This window comes from Rhinopithecus bieti, unplaced genomic scaffold (genome assembly GCF_001698545.2).
Source record: "Rhinopithecus bieti isolate Rb0 unplaced genomic scaffold, ASM169854v2 scaffold_4553, whole genome shotgun sequence".
NCBI classification, from domain to species: Eukaryota; Metazoa; Chordata; class Mammalia; order Primates; family Cercopithecidae; genus Rhinopithecus; species Rhinopithecus bieti.
The window spans coordinates 150,656-168,603 of record NW_016804694.1 but is presented as its reverse complement, the minus strand read 5'-3'; the positions used below and the strand labels follow the sequence as shown (position 1 = coordinate 168,603).

The following is a 17,948-nucleotide window of genomic DNA, read 5'->3' as shown; positions in this document are numbered from 1 at the left end:
CCTTCCCCGGCCCCCCTCGCGGCTCCCTCGGGCCCGGCGGAGCGGCCCGGCCGGAGCGCCCCCGCGAGCTCGGACCAGGTAAGCCCGGCGGACGCCGGGAGGAGGCCCCGCTCGGGAGAGGTGGTTTGGTTGGTCGGCTGGGCTGGCAGGGGGGGCGACACCCGAGGGGGACTGGGTCCCCGAGCTATTGTCCGGCCGGAGCTGGAGCCCCGGATTGGGGTGCCGGGAAGTTTAGAGGGAAGGGAGAAAATCTCTCCGGGAAGCCCCGCCCCCCGCTCTCCCCACCACCCCCCCCGCGACGGGGAAGAGTTGGTCTGGGAAGGTGGGGAAGCCGGGGAGACCGTGTCCCCTGTGCCGTCGCCTGTCCCGCCATCCGCGCTTGGGGGGTCGGGGCGGGGATCCGGGGGCCGCACAGTGTGGAGGGCCTGCCTGCCACCCGGGATCTCATATCCGGGGCGCCCAGTCCCGGGCCCCACCGCCCTTTGGACTCCCGGCCCGCGCGCTCCCGGAGCCCGCCCGGCCTCAGCTCCACGCAGGCCTCGGGCCCGGCCTCCCCGCGCCCAGGCCGGTTTCTGCGCGCAGTGCCGCGGCTGCGCTGGCTTGTGGAGGGTGTCTAGGAGCAAAACCGCGCGCCCCGGCCGTGTGTCCCCTGAGAGGCAGGGAGGGGCTCACGTTCCCTTAAGTTCTGCCGCCTGCGTCGGGGTGTCGATTCAGAGTTCCAGCCCTGAAAGCTGTGAGCTTGGCTCCGAGGGGTCTGGATTTGGGGCCTTTTCTTCCCCACACTTTCTCAGGGCTCTTGTTTAGACTTGAGAAGGTTTGAGGGTGGCTGGTCCCCCGCTTCCTACCCCGGTCCCCTCCATTGTCTGTCATGCCCTTTATTCCTGCCATGGGAGGGAGGGCTGGGGGCGCTGGTCTGGATCTGTTTTCCAGCCCAGCTGGGCCCTGGGGCAGTGTCATTGAGACCCCGCTCTGTCAACTTTACTGGTGAGGGGCCCTGATCCAGGGCTGAGAGATTCTTTCAGTGCGAGGGGGAAGGAGGCCTTGGGGCGGGCTTCTCAAGGGCTATCTTCTGTGTCTTCCCTCTTTCCAGGTAGGGGCAGAACCAGGTCAGGCCTGGACTTGTTGTCCAGAAGAACAGGGCATAGGGATAGGGGCTGGACACAGCTCAGAGGGGCTGGTGCCCATGGTGGCTCTGTGTATCCAGTCTCTTGTGGCCTGATTCTCTGTACACATGTTCCACAGCAGTGCTGGGGCCACCTGGGGCAAGGAGGGAAGGCTCTCCCCCAAAGTTGGAGATTTGGGGGAATTATGTCCCCTCCCTTCTAGACTCCTGTAGCCCCCCTCCCCCCAAGAGCCCTCTCCTAGGGGCACTACCTAAAGGATGTGGTTCTGTGGTCTTCTGGGTCCCTGCTCACCCAATGGGCAGGGAGTACACAGATCTTCCAGGACAAGGCTGTCCAGTAAGGGTGACTTCAGGGGCCCTGGATGCCCCCTCCTCAGGGAGAGGGTAGGAGCCAGTATGAGTCCCAAGCTCTTGGGCCTTTCCCCACTCCCCTAGGGAGGGAACCGTCATTAATGCTACACTCATCTGGGCTGGGGAATGGCTTATTAGAATGGTCAGTGCTTGCCAGGACAGAGCGGCGCATTAAGTATACAGGAGCATCACGGGTCCTGAGCCCTGCTCCCATCCTCACCCTAAGGTTTGTAGACCCTGGCACTTTCTACCGACTGAGGGAATATCAAAACCACATCTCAACAGCGGTGGTCAAGAAATAGGGATCTGGTCCCCTCTGGACCTTTAACCAATTGTGCCATCTTGGCCAGCCCCTTTGGGCCTCAGTTCCCTGCTTGGAATGAATGACTTCTCAGGTCCCTTTTCTCTAAGCTCCTCCCAGAGTCTGTCTCCCAGTTTGCCTCCCTTCTCCCATGATGGAACCTGAACCTGGTGGGGTCTGGAGAGGTGGGTGGGTGATCCAGTGGCCCAAGGAAGAAGGCAGGGACAAACCAAGGAGTGACTGAGGAGTAGCTCAGCCAGGTGAACAGGGCTGAAAAGGTGGCAGGAAGCAGGTGTCAAGGAACAGGGAGGCTTAGTGGATTGGGGGATCTTGCCTCTGAGGTGGTCGAGCGTTCTGGTAGGGCTGGATGGCACAAAGCATCTTCAGAGGCCATTTGGGTGGCCCTACCCTCTGCCCCACTCCCAAACACCTCTGGGGGCCCCAGGGCTCAGTGTGGAAATCGCTGGTCCTGCCCTCCTCCTCCTCCCGACTCACGATGGGGAGAGGAGCCTAGGGGTCTAAATGCTGCAGCTTTCTGTGAAGGAGCTAGGAGGTCGCAGCCTCTTCTTCCCACATGGGGGCTGCAGAAGCTGTGGGATTCCAGGGATGACCCTGAGGACCTGCCTCTGGATAGAGCTGGGGAGGTCAGCAGATCACACTCAGTACTGTCCCGGTGGCCTTGCCCTGTCTTTCCTCCCCTCCCCTCCTGGTGTTGTGCCCTAGGCTGTCTGCAGAAGGGGCCGCTTCCCTCCAGGGAGAATTCTGCCCTGTGGGAGGGAGGGCTCTGCCTGTCTTCCCTGACCCACAGGAGGTTGAGGTTAGGGCCAGAGAGGTTCATCCCCCTGTACATCCTAAAGCCTCAGCCCTTGGGGTTTCCTAGAGTGCCGATTGTTTCCTGTGCTCCCTGCCAGGCCTGAAAGGGCAGGAAGTGTTAGAGGGAAATGAGACTGCAACTGTGTGTGGCGCTGGATGTGTGTGAGGGAAGCCGTGAGTGGGACATTTCTGTGTGGGTGAGACTTGCCTTCTGTGGGGCTGGATGTGTGTGGAAGAGAACCCTGGTCAGAGCGGCTTGTGTGGGGCTGGGTGTATGCAGGAGAGAAACTGTGGCTTTGTGACATTCGTGTGTGTGACAGATATACACATCCATAAGAGAAACTGGTGACTCTTCATGTGTCGGGGCGTGTCGCCACCTGTGTACCTGAGAACCTGCATGGGGATGTTCTGTGTGTGCCCTAGATGTGTTGCTGAAGGAAGCCGGCTGCCTAACCATCTGTGTGCCTGGAGATTACACTGGGTGTGACTCTGATGCTCAAGTGACCTGCGTGTGAGGGACACCACGCTTGCATGATGCTGTGTGTGTGTGAGCGCGCGGGCATGTGTGTGTGAGAAGTCGGATGAGTGGCGATCTGTGTGATGTGTTACGCTGTGGTGTGACCACTTGTGACCTGTATGTTGTGACGCAGCATGTGAGATGGCTTCAGGTTTGTCTGTGTGTGACTTACGTGTGACACTACATGCGAGTAAAACAATACGACCAACTCCGTGTCAGTATGATGTGTGTACCAGCAAGGTGGACGCCATCCGATATGTCCCAAGCATGAATATGGTATGTGGTGTGTGGGTGACACTGAGCACCAGAAAGCGACGCCGTGTGTGAGAGAAACTGTGGGGTGTGACTGATCCTGGCACTGTGGGTGGGTGGTCACTATCTGAACGTGTTTGGGACTCTCGGGTAGTGTGGGTGACACCCCCAGGGCTGTGCCAGGCAGGGCGTGTAGGAGGCTCTGTGGGATGCGTTTGGGGGCCTGTGGTCCCTGACACATGTGGCATCTATGTGGAAGACCATGAGAAAGACACTGATAAAAACAGAAAGAAGAAATGTGATTAATGCCACTCAATTGTACACTTAGAAATGGCAAAAATGGTAAACTTGATGTTATGTATATTTTATCACAATAAAGATTTTTTTAAAAACCCAGCAGGAGAGAGATGCGGGTAACAGTGAATGTGCAGGACAGTGGCTGTGACGCAACTGTGTATGCGAGCGAGAGGAAGGGCGCAGAGGAAGCCTGTTTGTTTCTAGATGACACCATGACTCTCATGGGGGCACTGACTGAGTGCCTGGTGGGAGCCCAGTGGGCGACCCGGAGTACCAGGAGTCTGACATGGTAACTGAGAACTGAGAAACCCAGTGACCGCCCACAGCCTGTCTCCCACTGGATACCTGAGATTCCCACCCTGGGACCAGGACAAGATGAGGAGACAAGTTAGTCCCAGGGAGGGGGTGAAGGGAGGTCTGGCAACTGGGCCCTTCTCTCTGCAGGGGACTTGAGGGCTGAGTCTGCACCCTCCTACCCCCTATACTGCTTCAAGGAGAGGGGGCGTGACAACGGATGAGCTTTGCAGAAGGAGGCCTGGGGCCTGGGGGAACTATCCCAACCCCCTCTGCTCCCTGAGAAAGCCCCTTTCCCAAGTAGTGTGGGGAGGAGGGGCCGAGAGAGTCTCCATTCCCAAATTGGAAGCACATTAATAAGCGGAGGGGGGAGAGTGGAGGGGCCCCCACCTCCCTCCTAGTGGGCTCTGCAAATTGCTTCCTCCTGTAAAAATTGAGACCCTGTTCCAGGGAGGAGGGAATCCCTCCCTAGCCTGGCAGGGTGTGGCTGCTTGGCAGGGTCCCTCCGGGGTCCTTGGGCTGGAGCTGGGGGAGGCAGATACATCCCTAATTGCTCTGCTGCCCCAGAGCATGGCTACTTCTAGGGTAGGAGCTTCTGGCAGCTGGAGAACAGCTGGCCCGCTGTAGGGCGGATAGGGGAGGAGGGAGGAAAAGGCAGAGGGGGTGGGAGGCTCCCTTAGCCCTCCTCAGCTGCCCTCCCCATCCTCGACCCCCTGGCTGGTCAGCCCAGCTCAGGTTTGAGGGCAGAGATTTGGGAGGAAACTGCTGATTTCACTGATCTTCCCACTTTTTGAGTGATGTTCTCACTCCAAGTGAGAAGGCTTTGGGGGCTGGGGTCCCTGCAGGGGTGGACTGCTGGCTGCTAGACCCAGGAAGGTCATAGCTCAGCTCATCCTCCCAGCAGGGCTGGTGCAGGGGGAGGGGTAAGACAGGAGGTGCCCACCCACCCAGACTGGTTTTTTCTGTGCCTCCTACTGAGGCAGTGGCTCTGGGGCCCCTAAAGGGAGCTACAGGGCTGGGTGGTCTGGAAGCTGCAGGGCCTGTGGGGGTGGGGGGCCAGGGCCTCTGCAGCGGCCCCAGCTCTGGCCTGATCCCTGGAGCTGTCCAGCCAGTTCTTCCGGCAGGTCTTGCCCCAGGGTGGGGGTGGGCAGCAAGGTGCCCCTTATCTTCCCCAGGGCCCCAAAGCCTGCTCACCCAGCCTCCTAGCCCCCATCCCTGCCTCCACCCAGAGGCCTTCTGAGCCTGGAAGGCTGAGGGCCCTGGGAGAGGGGAAGCGGGTGTGGCTGGTCAGGATGAGGGTGAAGGCAGACTGAGTCCCCTGGGGGTCTGCAGCCTGCTGGCGGGTTTGCAGGACAGGTACAACAGGACTCCTCTGCAGGGGCAGATGGGAGGGGTTCTAAGAGGAGGTGGAGGGTGGGAGCCCCTGAGATGGGAGTGGGGGTGTCCTGGACTGTGGCTGGCCCCCAGCCCCCGGCAGTGGCCTCCCTTGTCACTCCCTCCCTCTGTTCGGCCTTGGCCTCTGGGTCTCTGTCCTTGTCCCTGTCTTTCTCTTTCTCCCTGTCCCCTCCTGGCCTGCCCCTCCCTCGATGCCTGTCATATCTGAGTTTCTGGTCTACCCCTCTCTGCTCTGTGTCTCTCTGGGTCTTTGTTGGTTGCCTTGTCTGTGCCGCCTCTTTCTTCTCCCCTCTCCTGCCCTCCTTCACCCCTTCTCCCTCCAACCCCCACCGGCTCTGTCAGTCTGTGGGTCTGACGGTCCAGCACTCCCCAGCCCTGCCTCCACATCTCTCCTGGGGTCTCTCCCTTCACTCTGAGGGGCTCTGGTCTATCCCCCGCTGGGCTGGGCTTTCTGTCTCTCACTCACTGGAACTCTCCTGTCTCTGGTCTGTTTTCTCTCTGGGTTTATGTCAGCTTCTCTTTGCCCCAGACTCTCCCCCAGCCTGTCTCCCCTGCCCCTCCTGTCTGTCTCAGGCCCCACCCTGGCCTTGGTCTCCCTCCCCTTGACCCTCAGTTGAGTCTCCTCCCTCTCCTACCCCTCTTCATGGCACAGTGAGGCAGAGCTTCTAGACACCTGACACCTGGGCATCGTCAGCCAGCAGCCCAGGGTCTGCCCTCTCGCCCACAGTCAGCCTTCTCTAGATGTCCCACCCATCCACCAAGCCAGAGTCCCACATTTGCCCTAGCCCAGCCCGCACCTGTCCAGGGAGCCATAGCCTCCTCTCTCAGCCCGGCCTGGGTCCCAGCAGTTAGAGGGTCTAGGGAGAAGAAGGCGGGCACATGCTGGTCTCTAGGAGAACAGAGCAGCCAGTGCTCATGCCTCCTGCAGACTCCCTTCCACTGAGACCCCGGTCCAGCCCCCAGCCTGGGGCAGCTGCCTGCCCGCGACTGCCCATGTGTGTGCCTCAGCTTGGGGGTACACATTCTCACTTGGTTGTCCACCCGAGCACTCACACAGCCCCTCTGCACAGTGTGCTCCTGTGCATGGATGTGTGTGGGGAGTGCCACTTGCCCCATGTCGGTGCCTCTGCCCCTAGGAGTGTTCCTAGAAAGTGAGTCTCGCATGCATCTAGGAGCCAGCGGAAGGGAGGGATGGTGGTCCTATTCTCTCCTTGACACGTCCTTTGGGCCGTCCCCCCTCCCCTCCCCCTCACCAGCTGCCAGCGGTCCCAGCCAGGGGCCGCCTGCCCCGCCCCCCCAGTCTGTCCCAGCTCCCAAGCCTGCTGCTGTGTTCGCCATATTTGGCCACAGTGCTCCCGCGGGGGGCGGGGCGGGGCTGACATCACCCTCAGAAGGGGGGCCACAGCCTGCTTGAGGGGAGGCGGGCAGGGACTTGGGGGAGGCAGGAAAGTTCCTTTAAAAGTCTGGGGCTGCCTGGGCCACTGCTGCTCGATGGAGGCCTCGGGAAGGGGTTAAGAGGGGTCTTAGCTCATTATAGCCCCCCTTCTCCCTCCCCTCCGACAGCTCTGTGGCAGTATCAGACTGATACCTGTGGACAGGGCCTGCATCCCAGCTATATCAACAGGGGAGTCGCTAGGTGTGCCCACTCAGCTAGCGTACCCCTGTCCCCTCGCTTTTGTTTTCTTTTTGTTTTTTAAATTCAAATTTAATTTTTAAAAATAGAGACAAGGTTTTCACTGTGTTGCCCAGGCTGGTCTTGAACTCCTGGCCTCAAGTGATCTTCCCAGAGTTCTGGGATTATAGTCATGAGCCACCACCCCCCCATTTCCTTATTTATTTATTTATATTTATTTATTTTGTTTACCCCTCACATTTCTGTTCCAAGAATTCCCCTCTGATTGAGGAGTGGGGGCTGGGGCTCTCAATCCAGTTTCCTGGGGTGAGGGACAGGCTGGGAATAAGGGCATCTGTCCCCTCTGACAGGTCAGGGGCACAGCTCCTTCTGGCTGCCCACTGGCCATGGGAGAGAGATTCCTGGTGGCTCTGGAGGCATCACAGAAAGGGCAGTACAGCAGTGCAGGGGTCCTGGAAGTTGCTGCAGCTGCTTGGGCTGAGGGGGACCTCCTGGGCAGACTTAGGGCCCTTGCTATGGCAGGTGAACCTCCTTTCTCTCTCCAGGTGGTGGGGTCTCTCAGCACCCTCCCTATAACCTTCCTGGTTATAAAACCGAGGCCAGCTTACCTGGGTTCAGAACCCAGCCCTAGAACTTACTTGTTGTGTGCCCTAAGGCAAGTTGCTTAACTTCTCTGTTTCTTGGATTCTTCATCTATAAACTAGGAATAATACTAGTATCTGCCCCATAGGGTTATTGTGAAGATTAAATGAGTCAATGTGTGTGAAATCCCACAACAGTGCGTGGCATACGACAGGTACTGTTATTAGTAGTAATATTAAGTCTAAACTCAATAGTTTAGAATAATTACAATAACTAGTTGAATAGCTGAATAACTAACTGAATAATAGTTTAGAATAACCGAGGGCCAGGCGCGGTGGCTCACACCTGTAATCCCAGCACTTTGGGAGGCCGAAGCTGGTGGATCATGAGGTCAGGAGTTTGAGAGCAGCCTGGCCAACATGGTGAAACCCCGTCTTTACTGAAAATACAAAAAATTGGCCAGGCTTGGTGGCTCACACCTGTAATCCCAGCACTTTGGGAGGCCGAGGTGGGCGGATCACGAGGTCAGGAGATCGAGACTGTCCTGGCTAACATGGTGAAACCCCATCTCTACTAAAAATACAAAAAGTTAGCCGGGCGTGGTGGCAGGTGCCTGTAAGTCCCAGCTACTGGGGAGGCTGAGGCAGGAGAATGGTGTGAACCCAGGAGGCGGAGCTTGCAGTGAGCCGAGATGGCGCCACTGCACTCCAGTCTGGGAGACAGCGAGACTCCATCTCGAAAAAAAAAAAAAAATTAGCCGGGCATGGTGGCACGTGCCTGTAATCCCAGCTACAGGTATGTGGCACCATGCTGAGCGGGGAGGCTGAGGCAGGAGAATCGCTTGAACCCAGGAGGTGGAGGTTGCGGTGAGCAGAGATCGCGCCATTGCACTCCAGCCTGGGTGACAGAGCAAGACTCCATCTAAAACATAAAAAATAAAACATTTTAAAAAGAAAAAAAGAATAACTGAATAACTAGCTGACATTCAGGCCCCCCAGGCCCTCCCCACCTCGTTCTACTAGTGACCCCCTCAAGCCTCCCCAAGCAAACAGGTGGCTCTGCAGAGAGAGTCCACCCCCACTCAAGCAGCAGGACCTGGAATTCATCTTCCTGTCCCTGGCTTCTGATGGGGTCCCCCACCTCTCCACCCCTCCCTTTTTCCTGCTGCCCAGAGCTAAGTCCCAGGATCCAGCCATCATGGGCTCTTAGGTTTCCAGGACCCTGAATACATTGGACATGTGGGTTCTGGGGCTGAAGGGGATTTGGGTTGAGTCTTGGGGTTGTGAGTGATGGGGGGCCTGGTGGGGTGTGGTCCTAATTAATAACTCAGCCTGGTAGGTTCAGGGCGCTCACAGTTTACAGAGCCCTGGCCCACATGGAGGATGGGCCAGGGCGGGGGTGGGCGTGTGGGTGGTTTACGGGTGTGAGTGGTTTACAGGCTGCTGTGGGGCCTGGAGGTGCGGGAACAGGAAGTGGGATAGAGGAGCGGGTGAGGTTGAGCCAGGCTGTTGGCCAAGCACCTTCTCAGCTGCTCCCTCTCCAGTTCTCTTTTTGTAATTCCTGGGGCAGTTCCTGCCCCATGTTAGGCCCGTTGGCAGAGTTCTGTTTGGTTATCGATTTGGGGAAGGTAAAACTATTCCCTTCCTGGGTCAGGGACCCTCCTTGTCCCCTGAGGGGTCCTTAGCTGGGTTGCATTGATGCTGGGGCAAGAGTGAGGGGTAGAGTTCCCTGATTGGGGATCTGGACACTGGGGAGGAGGAGCTGACAGGGAGAGCTGAGGAAGCACAGCCCTGCCCCTCTGCTTCTCCTCTCTGTGCTCCTTAGCACGCCTTTGGCAGCTGCATGACCTTGTGAGCCTCAGTTTTCCTCTCTGGATAATGGGCGTTATTCCCTACCCTCCCTGCTTTAGTGTTTTTTGTTTTTGTTTTTGTTTTTTGAGACAGGGTCTGCTCTGTCACCCAGGCTGGAATGCAGTGGTGCCATCTCCACTCACTGCAAGCTCTGCCTCTGGAGTTCAAGTGATCTTCATGCCTCAGTCTCCTGAGTAGCTGGGATTGCAGGAGTGCGCTGCCATGCCCTGCTAATTTTTTTTTTTTTTTTTTTTAAAGATGGAATCTTGCTCTGTTGCCTAGGCTGGAGTGCAGTGACGTGATCTCGGCTCACTGCAACCTCTGCCTCCTGGGTTCAAGCGATTCTTCTGCCTCAGCCTCCTGAGTAGCTGAGATTACAGGCACGTGCCACCACACCCAGCTAAGTTTTGTATTTTTAGTAGAGATGGGGTTTCACCATGTTGGTCAGTCTGGTCTCGAACACCTGACCTCATGATCCAACCTCCTCGGCCTCCCAAAGTGATGGGATTACAGGCATGTGCCACCGTGTCCAGCCTTGATACATTTTTAGTAGAGACGGGGTTTCACCATGTTGGTCAGGTTGTTCTCGAGCTCCTGACCTTAAAGGATCCGCCTGCCTTGGCCTCCCAAAGTGCTGGGATTACAGGTATGAGACACCATGCCGGCCTAGTTTTGTGAGGTTTGAATGAATGTGAAAATGCCTTTTTCCTACAAAAGTGCTGTGTTGGTGTGAGGCATTGTTGTTACTGATTACGTATTTCTTGAGTGTCATGAGCCGGGCATATGGCTAGTACTTTGTCATGAGCTCATTTAAGTTTTAACCCTCACAACCTCAAGGAGACCCTTTTCTCATTTTACAGGACTGAGGCCTAGAGAGGTGAAGTAGTGCGTGCATCCCAGGTCACACAGCTCTGAACAAGCTGTGGTTGGTTGTTACCTCCATTCCACCCGGAGCACCTGTTCCTAGGGTGGGCTTTGGGCTGGGGGCGGAGCTCCAGACCCAGCGGCTGTGGGATAGGAGATTGCTGTGGTCGAGGAGGACCCTGGCCCCAGCTCCTCTCTCTCTGTCCCCCAGGCTCGGCCGCCCAGCGGGCTCAGGCCCAGAGCCCAGAGCAACCAGCACAATAGCGTCCAACAGCTGGAACGCCAGCAGCAGCCCCGGGGAAGCCCGGGAGGATGGGCCCGAGGGCTTGGACAAGGGGCTGGACAACGATGCGGAGGGCGTGTGGAGTCCGGACATCGAGCAGAGCTTCCAGGAGGCCCTGGCCATCTACCCGCCCTGCGGCCGGCGCAAGATCATCCTGTCCGACGAGGGCAAGATGTACGGTGCGTGCATCGGGAGCTCGGGCGGGACTGCGGCCCTTCCCCCTGCTCTCTGCCCTCTCACCCAACCGGTTTGATGACGTCGGAGGTTGCCAGCCGCTGGCCGGGCGAGTCTGGGCGCGCAAGCCTGTGTGTCTGGATCCTCCTCCGCGCTCCTCCTCATAAACAAGCCGGGCTCGCCCCCCATCCAAGGCACAGCCCACACCTTGGCAGCCCCGCCTGCTCCTCCTCTCCTCCCCGCTACCGGCCTGGAGGTTTCGAGGTGACTCAGTGGGCCCAAGAAAGTGGGTCAGCCCAGTCTGCGCCAGTCGGGACCCGGAAGGGGGTCCCTTCCAGGAGGAAGATGTGGAAAGGAGGCCCGGTGACAGTCGCAACACAGTTCCCTCCAGTGCGGGCTGTGGGAGGTCGCACCTGCGTTGGGGCCTGCGTTGGGGCCCAGAGGACGCGTGCCCTCCTCAGTCCCCTTCCCCACTCCTTGTGTTTGCTGGCCCTTCTCTATGCCATCTTGCCCACTTCCAGAAGGGAGTGTCCCCTCTTGTCCAGCCCTGAGAGGGCTCTCCCAGAGCTGCATTTTTGGGATAACTCGACCCTTCTGGGCCTGGTTCCTGGCCAGCTCCCCTATTCCTCCCAGCAGCCCATGGCTGAGCGAGGCAGGCCCAGCCCTTCCCAGGGCGGGCCTGTGGTACGGGATCAGGGCTGCTCTGTGTCCCTTGGCCACGCCCACCCCAGCCTCAGAGCCCCACCTTGGGGGCAGGCAGATGGTCCAGGGTGCCTTCCACAGGGTCGGTGCTGTCTGCCCCCACTGCTGCCTCCCAGGCTGGGGGAGCCCCACAGGGTATTTTTAGACAGGGTGGAGAGAGTGGGGTGGAGAGGGGCTGGCGGGAAGGGAGGAGCAATGGGGCTGGTTCAGTCATTGGAATGGAATTTGGAGAATTTGGCTGTTCTGGGGAGGCCATGGGGCTGGGGGGCAGATAGCCTGGATTTGGGGGTAGAGGTGTACACCTTGACCATGCTGATGTGGGCTCAGCCGTGTGGCCCAGGCATCCCCCTTTCAGGCCCAAGTCCCTGGACACTGGCAGCTTCTGGGCCCTCAGAGGGTCTGTGGTGCAGAACAGAGCCTGCACCCCAAGGCTCACAAGGCTCTCACAGGGTGGAGAGACACTGGGAACTGGTGACATGAGCGTAAAAGGCACAAGGACTTGGTGACATGCTCAGTGACACATCTTGACAAGGCTGCCAGTGTAGGAGGCACATTGGAGGTGCTCAATGCTGCCTTCCTGTCCTTCCTGGTCTTTTACCACAGAAGGGAAGGGACTTGTCCAGGGTAAAGACAGAGTAAGGGCAGGACATCCACCTGGGGCAGGCTCATTCACACGCCTCCACAAATCCATGCACTAAGAGCATTGGAGCTGGTGACACAGGCAGGAAGCACTGCTGGGGGCTGGGAGGATGGGCGTGCCTGGCCAGGACTAGCCCTACCCTGCTACTGTCCTGCTGACCTGTACCACAGCCACCCGGTCTGTCTGCAAGGAAGCCTGTCAGGGTGCCTCGGCCCTCCTTCCTCCTACCCTGCAGCTCCTAATGCACCCCTCCCCTGAAGAGCAGCCCCTCTAGGTCCTGGAGGCCGTAGGATGCAGCTGAGACTCCCCAGCCACTTTTGCATGCCCTGCACGTGCAGCTTGGAGTGAAGAGAGTGGGGAACAGAAGAGCAGTGTTTTGGGGAGGGACCTGGAGTGGCTTCCCAGTGGGGTGGGGGTCTCCAGCCTCTGGCTCCACCCTTTGCCCACTCCTCATTTTCTCTCTCACCCCAATCTAGGCCGAAATGAGTTGATTGCACGCTATATTAAACTGAGGACGGGGAAGACTCGGACGAGAAAACAGGTAGAGAGACAGTTTATGCTGGGTCTGCCACCCACACACTCTGTCTCAGCTGCCCTGGTCAACCCCTTGCCCCTACCCTGCCCACCTCCTCGAGGCTGCCCCCGACCTGGCCTGCCACCCTCCTTGCCTCATCATGCTCCCCTTACGCCCTCGATTTTACCCCCTCCCACTCCCGAGCAGCTCCATTCACCCTTCATCTTCTCTTAGAGAGATGGCCCCACTGTCCTCTCTGACCACCCACTACCCTGCCCAGGGCCTTTGGTTCAGGGACTACAGATAAGCCCACGGGGCTGCTGTGGCTGCTACATGGCCTCTGCCCTGAGTCACAAGCCAGGGAGCCAGACGGTCAGATGGACGGGTACAGAGCAGGGTGGCGGGGCTGAGAGGGGGTGGGTGCAGGGCACTCTGGGACAAGCAGCCAACCCAGACAAAGCTAGGGGAGTGGGGAGAGAGAGCTGGGAAGGCTCCCTGGAGGAGGTGACACTAGGGATGTATTTTTAAGAAGGAATGGGAGTTAGCCAGGCAGAGAAAAGGGAGAGGACCCTTCCTTCCAGGCTGAGGAAGTTGGATATACAACTAATCGTCATGGTAAACCCATACAGAGCTTCCTTTAAGTTAATTCATTTAATCCTCTCAGCAACCTTATTAGATAGGTACAGTAATTATCTTTTTTACGATGAGGAAACTGATGCATAGGGAAGTTAAGTAATTTCCTCAAGCCCCCCAGGCAGGAAAGAGCCATGCCTGTGGGCAGCATGATGTGGCAGAGGGAGGGTGGGGACTGCTGGGGTAGGGGACACTCAGCAGGAGACATGGAGGACAGGTTCCCCAAGGGGCAGCGGTGGGCCACAGAAGGGTATGGAGCAGGGAGTGGCAGGTGGCAGCTGGGACAATGGATTAGAGATGAGTGGGTGGAGACAGGGAGGCTGGCTATTGGGGGCATACGCAAAGGCCTAGATCAACAGTGCCAGGGCCTGGGACAAGGGTAGTGGTGGTGGGAACGGAGAAAAATGATGATGTAAGAGACAATTAGTGGCTTCTGGTCCAGGGAAGGTGGCAGTGTGGTGACAGAAATCTGAAGGGGAGTGGATGGGAGTGATGGCCCCACCGCCTGGGAGAGAGGCCAGGCTGGAGGCAGGACCTGGAGGAATGGAGGCCAGTGCTTCCCTCACGCTCCCAGCCTCCTGTCCCGGTGGGATTTGGACCCACAGATCCCCATGGTGCATATGACAAGTCTGACCTGTTCCACCTCCTTCTCAAAGGAAGGTTCTGAGCCTCCCCTCCCAGTGTAGGGGCAGCGAAGATCCCTCATTCATTCAAGCATTTATGAACCACCCTCCCTAAGTCTAGCTCATGCAGCACCAAATTTATGCACTTAGCTAATGATTGACCTACTGCTATGTTCTAGGCACCAGGGATACCACATGGAGGTGTGCACACAGGGCCCTGTTCCCTGGAGCCCTTGGGTTCAAATACTAGTTCTACCTGGGAGTGGGCAGTAGTTGGCCTCCCACCCTTGCGTCCTCAGCCTTTGAGTTAGTTAACATATGAAGACTCTTAGAACAGCATAAGCGCTGCAGAAGAATTTGCTGCTGCTATTATTATTGTTCCAGTCATTATTATAAACAGAAAGCTGTTCTGAGCTCAGAAGTGAACTCTCAGCAGGTCCTCCTCTACCCAGAAGAGGTATTCATAGGAACCTGTTAGTAAGAGTGGGAAGGGGTCAAGGGTCATTAAACTAGGTCACTGGTTTGTTTTTTTTTTTTTAAGTTTTTAAAATTACTGTAGAGATGGGGGTCTCACTATGTTGGCCATGTTGTTCTTAAACTCTTGGCCTCAAGCAGTCCTCCCGCCTCAGCCTCCCAAAGTGCTAGGATAACAGGCACGAGCCATTGCATCCAGCCACGCTGGGTCACTGTGAACTGAGGCCAGGGTGGACTGCAGAGGTGGGCACATCCCAGCCCCTGAATTCAGGGTCCACCATCACACCTGCTCCTGCCCAGCATCCTGAGAGGGCTGCCCAGAAAAGAGCTTTTACAAACCAGCTATTGACAAGCTTGGAATTTTAGAAACCACTGCCTTCATCGTAAGAGCATAAGGTACAAGGATGAAACTCCCCCTATCTTTACTCTTTCTTAGAACTCTGGGCTTTTAGATCCCAGTGAAAGGGGACCATCCGCTGGTTGTGAGAACAAGGCATGTCTTTATGTGTTAAAAAGAGTAACCACTGACAAGTTTTTTTTTGGTCCTTTTAAAATTTACTTTTGACCTGTAATCCCAGGACTTTGGGAGGCCGAGGCAGGTGGATCACTTAGGTTAGGAGTTTGAGACCAGCCTGGCCAACATGGTGGAACCCCGTCTCTACTAAAAAATACAAAAATTAGCTAGGCGTGGTGGTGCACACCTGTAATCCCAGCTACTCGGGAGGCTAAGGCAGGAGAATCACTTGAACCCAGGAAGCAGAGATTGCAGTGAGCCGAGATCACACCATTGTAATCCAGCCTGGGTGACAGAGTGAGACTCCATTTCAAAAAAAAAAAAATTACTTTTGGCAAAGAAATGCAGTTTTAGGTTTTTACACATACATACATGCAGCAATTTGTAGCAAGCACAGCGCCTCCATATGGACAAAAGAGCTAAATATTAAGTTAGAATGAAGTTCCTTGTGACTTTCAGCTGTTACAGAGTCAACCATGTGGAGCTCAGGGTCCAAGCGAGTCCTGGTAGCGTAGCTTGGTGGTGAGTGGAGTCCGAGTGGGCTCTGGAGTCAGACCGCCTGGGTTTGAATCCTGGCTGTGGCAGTCAGCTGTGTGATGGCTTAACTTTTCCAGGCTTTAGTTTTGTCATCCGTAAGTCAGGGATATTAGTACCTATGTTTTTGTGTTGCTGTAAAGATCAAGGGGTCGGTATGTGTAAATGCAGAGGACAACAGTATCTGTGCTCAGTAAATGTCAGTTACTGTCACAGCATGAAGTAGTCAGTAATTTTGCTGGACAGGAGTCTGATTCCTGGGCTCAGTGAGGCAGTGTGAGGAGCACCCACCCAGGTCCTAACCAGGTGGCATCACATACATACTCACTGTCAGGCTGTGGTTAAAGAGAAAAAGGAGCTTTCTTTGTAAGAATAAAAACAACTTGCCAAGAAAGCCACTTGCCAATGCTGGAAGCAGGAAGCGGCATCAAGGGTCTGTGTGTTTCCTGGGGAAAACAGTGACATTTGGGTTCTCTGTGCCTCTGGGTCAGATCTTTGACAAGGTCAAGGGTCTGTTGTGTCAGCTGGGCACACAGCACAGGGCGCACACATCCAGACTGTGATTAGCTCAAGTTGCCAGTGGAGGCTTCAAGGAGGAGATTGGTAGAGAAGTGCAATTAAGAACACCTACTGAGTACATATATATATACACTAGCGTATATTAGCCCAAGCAAAGAGAAGGTGTATTAGGGGAAAAAGTTACGGGAGCAAAGCAGGAGGGCCAGGCCTGGTTTCATAGGCTGGGGCTGTGGTTGGGGTTGACAGGAGGACTCAGGCAGTGGTACCAGGGAAATCCCTGGTAGAGGATGTGGCCTTGGTGTATAAGCTAATGACCAGCAGGAGCACCATGGCCATTGCTAGCACCTGTGATGCCAATTAGAAAAAGGTGGTCTCCTCTGACGACATCAGTGAGAAAAAGTCACCTTTTTTGGGGGGAGGACAGGGTTAGGCACAGCCTTGTACAGTGACACATAGCTTGGGCAGCAGAACTTGGGCTGGATTTCAACCCTCACTGGTGCCCTTTGGGCCAGTGAACAACCTGTGCATCTGTACATGGTGGCCCTGGAGGCTACTGTGGCTCTTGATCATGATAAGGCCAAGAAGAGAACAGATTTGGCAGTGTCAAGAGGTGTCTGAACCAGGCACAATGGCACATGCCTATAGTCATAGCTACTCGGGAGGCTATGGTGGGAGGATCGCTTGAGCCCAGGAGTTTGAGATCAGCCCAGGCAACATAAACCCTGTCTCAAAAAGAAAAAAGTTCCCCCCCTTTACATGTAGTCCCCTAGAGATGAGGGGACTGGGATGCTCCTTGCCTGTGGCCACCCCATGGCTGTGCCTCCTCACTGTCTGTGTTTTCCTCTCTGGCGGGGCGCGGGGCGGCCCCTAGGTGTCCAGCCACATACAGGTTCTAGCTCGGAAGAAGGTGCGGGAGTACCAGGTTGGCATCAAGGTATGTTGGGTGCCTGGCGGGGGCCTTCAGCCCTCCTGGGCCCCTCACCCACGGCGCTATCTCTGCGTAGCTCAGGCCTTTCCTTGGCCAGCTCTCCAGCCCCACTGTGCCTCTTTTCTGGCTGAAGTTCTGTTCCTGCCTCTCCTTCCACTCTTTCTGTTCTTTTTCTCTTTTTTTCTTTCTTTCTCTCTCTACAGGTCTCTAGCCACTTGCAGGTTCTAGCCAGGCGGAAATCTCGGGAGATTCAGTCCAAGCTGAAGGTATGGGGCCCCTGCCACCCAGCCTGGCCTGCCCAGCACCCTCCTGGGTGCAGGCCTGTTGCTGCTCTGTGGCTCCAGCCTGGGACAGGCAAGGGGCTGAGAAGCTGTGAGGGGGTCCAGAAAGAAACACAAGTGGCAGCAGGAAGCCCAAGGGCCCTGTCATTGCGGGAGAGGGAGACCATCTAGGGGCCACTAAGGCCCACCCCTCCTCTTCTCTGTTTTCCTTTTTCTCCTTCCTCCTGACTGCTGCTTACTAACTGCATGGGGACTTCCGTGGGCAGGGAGGAGGCCCCAGGGGTACTGGCCGGCAGGGCTATTGAGGTGGGCATGACAGTTCCTTGCAGATCTGGCTGTCCTGCAACTGCGGATCTCAGAGTCTGGGGTTCATGACTGAGGCCCTTCTCAGGGCCTCATGCTGGCCATGTGCTCTTCTCCCTGCCCACAGCAGTGCAGCGGAGGGGGCCTCTTACCTCCAGGCCCCCATGCCCAGAGCCTAGTTCTAGAACATATGGACAGACCCAGAGGGTGCCAGCTTGTTTTCCCTCACTCGGCCCTTTCCAGGGCTTGACCTAGCTGGCAGGCACTCCCTCTAGGGGGACAGGGAGGGTCTACTGAGCCTGAGCCTTGGGCTCCTCAGAAGCTAAAAAGCCATGGGCACTGGGTGGAGGTAGGCGCAAAGACGTCCCTCACCCCACAGCCCTGATGCTGCACATGTCCTCTAATCCATCTTCCCTCTCTCCCTCACAGGCCATGAACCTGGTAAGTAGCACGGCCCTCCCCAGTGGGAGCGGGGAAAGGGTCTTAACACCTAATACAGGATTTTCAAATGACAGATTATGAAACCAGCTTAATAGGTGTGCAAGCCTCATTTC

General features: G+C 56.7%; 1 protein-coding gene across 4 annotated transcripts in view; it reads left to right on the top strand.

Moving 5' to 3' along the window:
• Positions 1 to 6: 6 nt before the first annotated feature.
• TEAD3 (TEA domain transcription factor 3) overlaps positions 7 to 17,948 on the top strand; it is a 25,060-nt gene continuing 7,118 nt past the window's right edge. The window contains exons 1-6 of one of the 4 annotated variants that reach the window (XM_017870070.1): positions 7 to 78; positions 10,484 to 10,734; positions 12,548 to 12,612; positions 16,754 to 16,816; positions 17,014 to 17,076; positions 17,824 to 17,835. In XM_017870070.1, coding sequence (XP_017725559.1) covers positions 10,728 to 10,734; positions 12,548 to 12,612; positions 16,754 to 16,816; positions 17,014 to 17,076; positions 17,824 to 17,835 — 210 coding nt within the window. In that variant the 5' untranslated portion in view covers positions 7 to 78; positions 10,484 to 10,727. Of the gene's footprint in view, positions 79 to 7,700; positions 7,773 to 10,483; positions 10,735 to 12,547; positions 12,613 to 16,753; positions 16,817 to 17,013; positions 17,077 to 17,823; positions 17,836 to 17,948 lie in introns of those variants that run through there. The other 3 variants (XM_017870071.1, XM_017870073.1, XM_017870072.1) reach the window with 3 other exon arrangements.